Below are 9866 nucleotides of genomic sequence, written 5' to 3'. Positions count from 1 at the left end.
GGGTTTGTTGTGGGGTTGTTGCTGAAGTTTAGGATCAACTCAAGGCCACTCTATTTATATCTTGTAAAAGCTGGACTTGCACCAGGTTATGGTCCTCTTTTTGTTGCTGACATTGACCAGGAGCAAGAGAAATGATTAGTTAACTAGCATAGGCTGCAAATTGTCTCATTGACATTATGTGAGTTCAAAATCCTGTCAAATTGTTAAGGCCATATGTACCAAATGAAGAGGTTCTCGATTTCAATGATGTCATGCAATGCAAACATTATTTGAGTGATTTACATTTACGTTATGGGATGCATATTTGTTTAGTGGGCCAAAATAAACCGAAAAAATTATGCCAGAATTCTCTCAATATTAGACAATGCATGGACATCTTGTTGATGAGTTTCTTATTCAATGGTGTAAATTGCTAAACATGGGGAAGAAGGTACTAATTGATTTGTCTACATTGTATCACACTTTATTTTCCCTGTGTATGGACATGATAAGGGAAACTTCACACCTCATGGGTCACCATCCCATCATTGTACCCTTATCCACCTGGTAATTGATGAACTGTAAAAATTTAGGCGGGTGCCGGGGTCCAGTTGATGCTTATCCACATGCAGGACAATGTGAATGGTTGCAAATTGAGTCTGACAATTAGGCTAGATTCTGTTCTTTGCTTTCATGTTTGAGAGCCAAAGGTGGTGAGGCTCTCAAGGGAGTCTTCAAGCCACCAGTCAAACGGGGACACACTTTCTTCTTTAAGAGCTAATCCTCTAGTCTCTTTTCATCTACCTTTATTCTCAGTTCATAAGTTCCTCTGAAGGCTTCCCTAGTTCCTGTTGAGAGCCACCTTGAAATTCCCAAGCCCTTAACGATCCTATGGCTCGTTAAATATAGAAAGGCAATAATTTGGTTGGTCGGATGGAGTGGACTTGATAAAGCGGTACCACCTCCTAAAAACATGTAATTGGTAAGGATCATTTTAATGGACTGTAACTTCTGTTATATGTCATAGTTACCTTACAGGCTGAACATGTAATTGAAATATCACTAACCTTTTTGAAGAGGAGAATTAAAATGTATTTTGTCTAAAAGTAACAAGTTTGAGATGTATCCAGAATGTCATAAGACTGGTAGATTACATAAGTTGGGCTTGATAAGGGCCTCTGCAAGAAATGTAATCTCTCTTCTAAAAGCAAGGATGGCCAGTAAACCTTTCCAGCAGTGATCCTAAGAACTCATTAGCTTAATTTTGGTGTACTTAGAATCCAGTTCAAGGTTCTATTTTGTCCAACAATAATATTCTGTTCAGTTTCTGTTAGCTAGCTGCTTGTTCTTTTAGCAATAGATCAAATATTATGCATTCTCATCATCTCATATTCTTTTGAAGTATGTAGATGCACTTTTTTTTTTTTCTTTTCATCTTTGCTCATCTGAGTTTTCCTTTTACCATAAGCTTACCACCTAGTGTAGCTGCTCCTGAGAGTAACTGAATATTGAATCAGCTGTTGTCCTTGCAGGTAGCTTCACAACCTGCAATGGAGTGCCTACCTCTTGTAATGGAGCCAGAATCTGGATTTTATGCAGACCCAGTTGTTGTTTTGGATTTTCAGTCTCTTTATCCATCAATGATAATCGCATACAATCTCTGCTATTGTACTTGCCTCGGGAAAGTTGTGCCTTCAAAAGTAAATACGCTTGGTGTGAGCTCTTTCTCACCAGATCCACAACTTCTTTCAAAGCTAAAACACCAAATACTGTTAACTCCGAATGGTGTTATGTATGTCCCTCCAAAGGTAAATCCCTTTGATATTAAATTCTTTGGGGGAAATATATATATATATATATATATATTTATATATCTCGTTGTGTCTGACATTTGTATCTTATATATGTTACTGTAAGTTGTTAAAATTGATGGTTAAGGTTATTAAACTGATATCTGTTGCTTGTTATGCTGGTAATAAGTACAACATTAAGGGGATTTAAAGGACGGTGAGTGGCTACTTTGGACATGTATTTTTACATTTATTTTTATGTTCTGTGCCCTTTGCAACAATTTAAGAACTTGAGAAACAGGACCGAAGAGGAAGAAAGTAGAAGAGAGAGATGAGAAGAAACCAAGAAACCAGAGGTGAAACAAGCTGTGCGATAGATGAGTTGAGTCTACCGCCAGCAACTTATCTTATTTATACTATTTTTTGGGTGAATAAATAATATTGTTGATTACAATCATAGAAGAAAAGTGATACTAACTCTTACTTAGCTAACAGCTATCCTATCCACAGTAGGAAACTGCACCTAGTTACAAACTAATAAGGAAACAACAAAGGAAAGTAAACCTAGTCTCAACTTAGTCCATGATGGGGAGTTGGGGACACTCCTACACCCTTTATTTTTCCATTTTTTGTGGGACAACAGGTTTGGGCCATGCTGTTTATCATCTGATTGCATCACAAGTGTAGCACGCAGGGTACTTTGTGAATTAGGAATCTATTTAACTACTCTTGCTCATGGGCATCTGAAAGTTAACTTCAAAGAGTAGAAATAGCCATCTGGATTGATTATATTTGACTTGCGGCTAATTAGGGGGGGTGTCAAGAGTTTCTAGTACTTATCTCATGAAATTTTTAGTTCATATGCTTTATCTCATGACTTGCAACCTCTTGGTTGGGTTTTCAAAACTTGGAAACCGCCTCTCCTGCGAAGCAGGGGGTAAGGCTGCATACATTTGCCCCTCCCAGACCCTGCAGTAGCAGGAGCCTTGTGACTGGGTTGCTCTAATGCTTCATCTCATGAAATTTATGGTTCATCTGTTTGACCTTTCTATTGAAGATGCTTTCATTATTGTTCACTGTTTCTACTTTAGTAGGATTAACCCTATCTTGAATGTCATCTCATTGTAAGACAGGTTCGGAAAGGCATACTACCTCGTTTATTGGAGGAAATTCTGTCAACCAGGATCATGGTGAAACAGGCAATGAAGAAGTTGACGCCTTCACAAAGAGTTCTATTTAGGGTAAATAAATCAGAATCTCTTATTTAAGTCCATCAGATTCTGCAAAATATTCATGAGGAATTTACTGCATATACTTTATTTGATCCATTTCCTTAGTTAAAAATCTAACATGCATGTGGATTGTAATACCGATACTCTGACAAAGTTTACCCAGTTTGGCAATCACTAGAATTTAGGTCTTGGAAGTTTTTGATGATTTGAGCTTTATATTTTAATTATATCTGAAGGTAATAGGTGTATTAATTTTGAATTCTATGCAGTTTAAATTCTTTTGGCCACCTTTCAATTATTGCGCTAATTTTGAATATAGTTTCTGAATATTATTGGTACAATCTAGTTCTATTTTCCAGACTATCCAGACTACCTTCCTCAATTAACTTGAGCCTTAACCATTCTTGGTTGGTGGGTCAAATCCTGTTTCACTATTTCACAATATAGGGAACTATTTTCTCAAGTGGTAAATATTAAGGCATTTTCTTACTACCTCAATCCACTTTCTTTATTGACTTTCTATCATCTTCCCAGAGCCTTCAACTTGCTCCAGACGCTGTCCATTGACTACAGTTTTGGTTGTTTGGATTTTATTATCATTGAATTTAGTAAGATTTAACATATTATCCCTACAAGTGTCTGCTTGGCAACTTGAGATTCTGAACCATGAAACCCACAAGAACAAGCATATATGTGAAGGTGAATTATTTTCCATTACTTTTCCCAGATATTCAACGCAAGACAGCTGGCTTTGAAGCTGATAGCAAATGTCACTTATGGTTATACAGCTGCGGGCTTCAGCGGCCGCATGCCCTGTGCAGAACTTGCTGACAGTATTGTTCAGTGTGGCCGCAGAACCCTGGAGACTGCTATCTCGTTTGTAAATAAGCATGATAAGTGGAATGCAAGAGTGATATATGGTGATACTGACAGGTATATAACCATCCTTGCTGTTTGGAGAGTTAATGTTTGAAAAACTGAACTCGTTCATCTCTGTGTTCATTGATTGTGACTATGGTTATAAGTTGCATTTTTTTTCCCACAGTATGTTTGTCCTCCTTAAAGGACGCACAATCAAAGAATCCTTCAAAATTGGACAGGAGATTGCGGCTGCAATAACTGCAATGAATCCACATCCAGTCACATTGAAAATGGAGAAAGTGTATCACCCATGCTTCCTTCTTACGAAGAAACGCTATGTTGGATTTAGTTTTGAGAGCCCTGAGCAGGCTGAACCAACTTTTGATGCTAAAGGTATTGAGACAGTTCGCAGAGATACCTGTGGGGCTGTTGCAAAGACACTGGAGCAATCATTAAGGATCTTTTTCACTCATCAGGACATCTCTAAGGTCAGAATGCTTCCAATTCTACTGTTTGAAGAAAAACCAGATTCTTCTCAGAAACCTATGTTCTGAATTTTTTACTTGACAAGGCAAAGTATTGAAAATTCATCATTTTGACCAGAAATCAGTTGACTATGTCACTAATTTGGCTGGTTCGTTAGAGAAGAACTTTTCAGACTTAAAAATTGGGAGAGCCTGAGGACATAACTAGGTCGAGTGGGCTGATTTCTCATTCAACTAATGAATTCTATGTAAAGATGTGGAGTTTCCTTCATCTACTTCCTGCATTTTTACCTGGCTAGATGCATTTGAGAAAAATCTGAAGATTGTGTATAAATGTTGATTTATATATATATATATATATATATATTTCAAATTTTTGGACAACTTTCTGAGTTTTTCAAAACATGATGGGAACCTTAGCTTTAAGATGGTGGCATAATTCTCCCTTCCTCATCTTCCCCCTCCACCTTTCTTTTTCTTTCACTTTCTTTAATGAACATGTGTAATCTCTCTCTCTCTCTCTCTCTGTATCTGAAACTCCCTACATGCAATGGCTCCCATCTAATTACATTGCGCTGCTTATATGGTTTGTACAATTAAGTGTAGATCCCACATGGCATTTGAAATCATCCTATAAGAATTTTCACTATTTTTCTTCTTTTCATGTTTCTTTTGCCAGCTTAAATTATATTTACAGCGCCAGTGGACAAAAATTTTACGTGGGAGGGCGTCCCTGCAGGATTTTGTATTTGCAAAGGAGGTACGGTTAGGTACTTACAGTTCTAGGGCCTCCTCACTTCCACCAGCTGCAATTGTGGCCACTAAAGCAATGAGGATTGATCCTAGGGCTGAACCCCGCTATGCAGAGCGGATACCATATGTTGTAGTCCATGGTGAACCTGGGGCCCGCCTTGTTGATATGGTTGTAGATCCACTGGATCTTTTGAGAGTTGATTCTCCTTATAGGCTGAATGATCTATATTACATCCAGAAGCAAATAATCCCGGCACTGCAGCGGGTTTTTGGACTTACTGGTGCTGACCTGAACAAATGGTTTTTGGAGATGCCCCGTCCAGTTAGGCCAAACTTATCTAAACGGCAAATAACAAATCAACAGAGAACCAGAATAGATTATTATTACCTCTCAAAATCCTGTATTGTGTGTGGGGACTTGGTCCAAGCATCAAGCCATATGTGCGATAATTGTTCTAAGAAGCAATTGGTGGTCGCTACAGCTGCGATTGGTAGAACATCAAAATTGGAGCGGGACATTCAACACCTTGCTGCTGTAAGTCTTCTGGTTGCTCTCAATGTATGCTCCATATTTTGAGGTTTTAATAGTATTTGTAGTTTAAGCAGGTTATAGTCTATGTCTAATGATCCATTGTAAGGTGTTACTAAACTCCGTAGAAGTCCTATCCTAATACTTTGGTCCCTTAGGGTGAAATATGTGCTGTCTCAATCTTCGGAATACAAATATTGGTTTCTTAGTAGGATGGTGATTATGGGTGTTTTAATGCCGCAGATATGTCAGCATTGTGGAGGCGGTGACTGGGTGGTTGAAAGTGGGGTGAAGTGCGTGTCACTTGCATGTGCAGTGTTCTATGAGAGGCGGAAAGTTCAGAAAGAACTTCAAGCCCTTTCTTCTGTTGCTACAGAAGCCGGTTTCTACCCTAAGTGCATGGTGGAGTGGTTCTGAGATGTTTTTCTACTCAATTTTGTGCATCTAAAGTATCCATCCCAAAAGTTCGAACTAGGAGTTGGAAGTACTCCCAGGTCTATAAGGGGTAGGGGTTGTAGACTAATTAGCAGCTAGTGTGGGACTAAACTCCCAACACTCCCCCGCATGCTTGCCATCTTCCACGGAATTTCTCTAATCAATCTTGTCCGTCCTGCATATATACAGTCACACACACACACGCACGCGCACACACACACACACACACAAATAAATAAATAAAAACACATTGTGTGTGTATATATATATATATATATATATCAAGGCTGCATTTCTTAATTACTATATATTTGTTGTCTCCTTGGTGTTGTAGTTTTTCATCAAGTTTTCATGTTAAATACTTGAGCTTCCCTTTCTGGTTTTGATTAAGATGACAAAGGGAACCGAATCACGAGTTAATATTATAGTTTGTGGTTCTTTCCCATGATCAATATATTTTGAGAGAGCCCCTAATTACTGTTGATATCTTCTTCTATCTGTAGCCTTGCATTCTCTCTTTTTTATTTTTTTAGGAGTAAGCAGCATGGAGCAGGGAGCATGGGAGTAAAAGCAATGTATAATGACTCAAGAGGCTTTTGCGGTATAGATTTTAATGAATTCATACGGTATTCATATAAGGAGAGAGGACACTGTGGGGTGGGTCATAACCGGAGGTACAGAGATTTTTCACATTTCTAAAGTTAAAAGTGTCCTAAAAACTTATTCCTTTGGGCCCTTGGATGGCTTAGAAATGGATTCAAATCACTGACGCAAGGATTTGCAGTCCTTTGCTCTGACCAAGCTGAGCTACCTATGTGTTTTCTTCATACGGTTGTCCTACCTTTACCAAGTGGTAGAGGAGCTCTCTCAAGATTCGAGAGCCATCCATTCCCTGGCTGAGTGGCTGGTCATTGTTAGGTGAAGAGGCACCTAGTTGGAGTACTTTAGGGCCGCAGGTTACACTTCTTCAGGAGTCCATGATCCATACCCCTTGCCTCCCCTTTTACAGCCCTTGAGTTGAGTTTATGAGAAAAAGGTAGGGATGTCTATGCCCTCAGTTCTAACCATAAGGGTCCCCTGATGAAACCTCATTTGATGGCCCAATGGTTGACTTAGGCATCGCAAGGTCACCATCTTAGCTGTAGTATATGGTTGCCTTGGAAGTTGTGTTATTTTTTTAAGAGGGGGTGGGACGGGTGGGATCAAAATCCTTTGTGGTAAGCCCTTTCAGCCGTTGGATCCTTACTGTCACTCACTGACTTCACGTAGACGATTTTTGTCGAGGGAGTGGTGATGTAAAAGCATAAGATAATAGTATATGACTGCTTTGGAGTTCTGTGTCAAAAGTCCAATCTTCCAATCGCATAATAGCAACTCAGTGCATGAGGTTCATGCCATGCATGGTCTAGGAGGGGCAAGTGTATGAAGCCTTACCCCTGCTTCGTAAAAGAGGTTGTTTTCAAGTTTTGAACCTATGATCAACATGGTGCAATAGAACAACTTAACTATTGCGCCACAGGCTCGCCTACTATTAGTTAGTAAAAACAAGAACTGTGAAAAAATTTGACATGAAAATTTTTGAATAGTACAATGACAAATGTAAAAAAAAATATGGATGGTACCGTTTTTAAATATGTATATTTGAAAGAAAAAAAAATGATATACTCATTGATGATTTTTTTATTATTTTATTTCATTTTTTTTACTAATGAAAAATAAATTAAGGTAAAAATGAAAAAACAGAGAAGTCTGGCTACCAAGAGGGAGATCCTAAACAAGAGAAGTTAAACAACTAATAAGGGGATGGTGCATCAAAAGCTAGAGGAGGAAACATATCAAAAGGGATGATACATCAAAGGGGGGAGAAATAAATATCTAAAGGATGGCACATCAAAAATCTGGGGGAGAGGGAGAAAGAAGAGGAGCTCCCAATTTGTTTGTGTCTGGGCTCGCAGAAGCCTGTGTTCTCTCTCTATCTCTCTCCCCCTAAGTGGTTGGCTTTGAGTGGAGAGCACAAATGCAAGCAGCTCATCTTGGTGACCAATTGCCGTGGTTGGTTCGCTGGAAAGAAGTTGTTCTATTTGGCATAACTTTAAAATGGCTTCACCTAGCTTACGGCTTTCACGGAGTCACTTGCCCTTAAACTCTGAAGAGCGGGCAGGGTGATGCAGAAGCAGGGAGGAGAGAGAGAGAGACGCAGATAGGTGGGGCAAGAAAGGAGGGAGAGCGGATCAGGTTCACTTACAAGAACGACCTTGGCCCTTGGATTTAGAATCAATTTTCTCTCTCTTCATTTAATAGATTTTAAATCCACGGACTAGGAACGTACGAGAAAATCCATGTTTAAAATCTTATTGCACAGTTGAAATTAACTTAATGTCAGATCTACGGCTATAATATAAGGACATGTCAATAAGTTGGCAAGACATCTGTATTGATGCCACCCTCTCAATCAATAGTGCATCTTGTTATAATCAAAGTAGTGAATTTAGAAATTATAACCTTCTTTTGATTGCCCTATTCCTCATCTTATTTCTAACAATTCTTTAAGTCAAGAGTAAGAAAAAAATTTCAAAACAATTTTTAAGTCACATACATTATGTCATTTTCAAGATTAACTTGCATATTTTTCGAGTGTACATCTGAAAATGCCATTGTTTTACTCATTGAAATAAGTGCATTATATTAAAAGGGGAAAAAAATTAAGGTTACAATTTGTAACTTTTTTTCACTAACTTTGGTAGTTTGGTTACCATAAGAATTCATATAGGAAAAGATTCTTTGAGCTATCAGGGAGGCTCTCTCTCTCTCTCTCTCTCTCTCTCTCTCTCTCTCTCTCTCTCTCTCTCTCTCTCTCTCTCTCTCTCTCTTCTAACGAAGGTGTCTGGACTTTCGGTTTGATTATTTCCCCAAGCACGCACATTACACCCCTACACGTGTGCACCGAGTCAACACCAAATCTTATGAGAATCATAGAAGCCATGGGGTTGACCCCAAGAGGATAAAGGGAGTCAAACTCAGGATGCATGCTCTCTTGCCAACTCAGCTACACCCTTAGGGTTCTCTCTCTCACATACACAAAATAATCCCACTTTCTTTCTATGTATGAAACAGTTTCATTGCACTTCATGGGTTCTCTCTCACTCACACAAACACACAAAATAATCCCACTCCCTTTCTATTTATGAAATCGTTTCATTACACTTCATTGATACGCTCCTTTATTCTGATTATTTGAGAACCTAAAAGGAATTCTTTTAAGGTGTCAAATAATTTATAATTTTTTTTTTTTTTTTACCTTCCTACTATATCACACTTTTTTTTCCTCCCAATGATAAATCCTATCATTTGAAAGGATTCATTTCACACGTGTAATGTGTACTCTATAGTTGTATCTTGAACATGTTTCATTTGGAGGGGGAGAGAGAGAGTTTTAAACAACATTTTAAAATTTTTACGGCTCCCTCGCCCCTTGAAACTCGGCTTCAAGCCTTCAACTATGGTCGAGCAGCTGCGGATACTACCGATATGATCTTCGATCTGGTTTTTTTGCCTGTCTTTCTTCCACAGTTCGATCGATGGAGGAAATAGGAAACGTCCTTTCTTCTACAGCTTCACAGTCTGATCTTCAGACGACACATCCAAACAAATTCCTGCTGCCTCTGCTCCAAAGAATATACAGTTGTTCTATTATTAATCTGTTCCCAGGCCACCCTCGACATGGCCTTTTCCTTTCCACCTCCACCACACCAATCCCCTTCTTCTGCAGATTTTGATAGAAGATAACAAAGTAGTACAGCTC

At 38.8% G+C, this 9866-nt stretch overlaps 1 protein-coding gene across 1 annotated transcript in view; it reads left to right on the top strand.

Annotated features, from left to right (window-relative positions):
• LOC122092352 (DNA polymerase zeta catalytic subunit) overlaps positions 1-6548 on the top strand; it is a 23090-nt gene extending 16542 nt beyond the window's left edge. The window contains exons 15-20 of the mRNA XM_042662664.1: positions 1512-1787; positions 2903-3010; positions 3729-3934; positions 4047-4350; positions 5027-5635; positions 5873-6548. Coding sequence (XP_042518598.1) covers positions 1512-1787; positions 2903-3010; positions 3729-3934; positions 4047-4350; positions 5027-5635; positions 5873-6046 — 1677 coding nt within the window. The 3' untranslated portion in view covers positions 6047-6548. The remainder of the gene's footprint in view (positions 1-1511; positions 1788-2902; positions 3011-3728; positions 3935-4046; positions 4351-5026; positions 5636-5872) is intronic.
• Positions 6549-9866: the final 3318 nt, after the last annotated feature.

The sequence above is a fragment of the Macadamia integrifolia genome, chromosome 10, assembly GCF_013358625.1.
Source record: "Macadamia integrifolia cultivar HAES 741 chromosome 10, SCU_Mint_v3, whole genome shotgun sequence".
Lineage (NCBI taxonomy): Eukaryota > Viridiplantae > Streptophyta > Magnoliopsida > Proteales > Proteaceae > Macadamia > Macadamia integrifolia.
The sequence above is the reverse complement of the archived record's forward strand: the minus strand, read 5'-3'. Positions and strand labels throughout refer to the sequence as shown.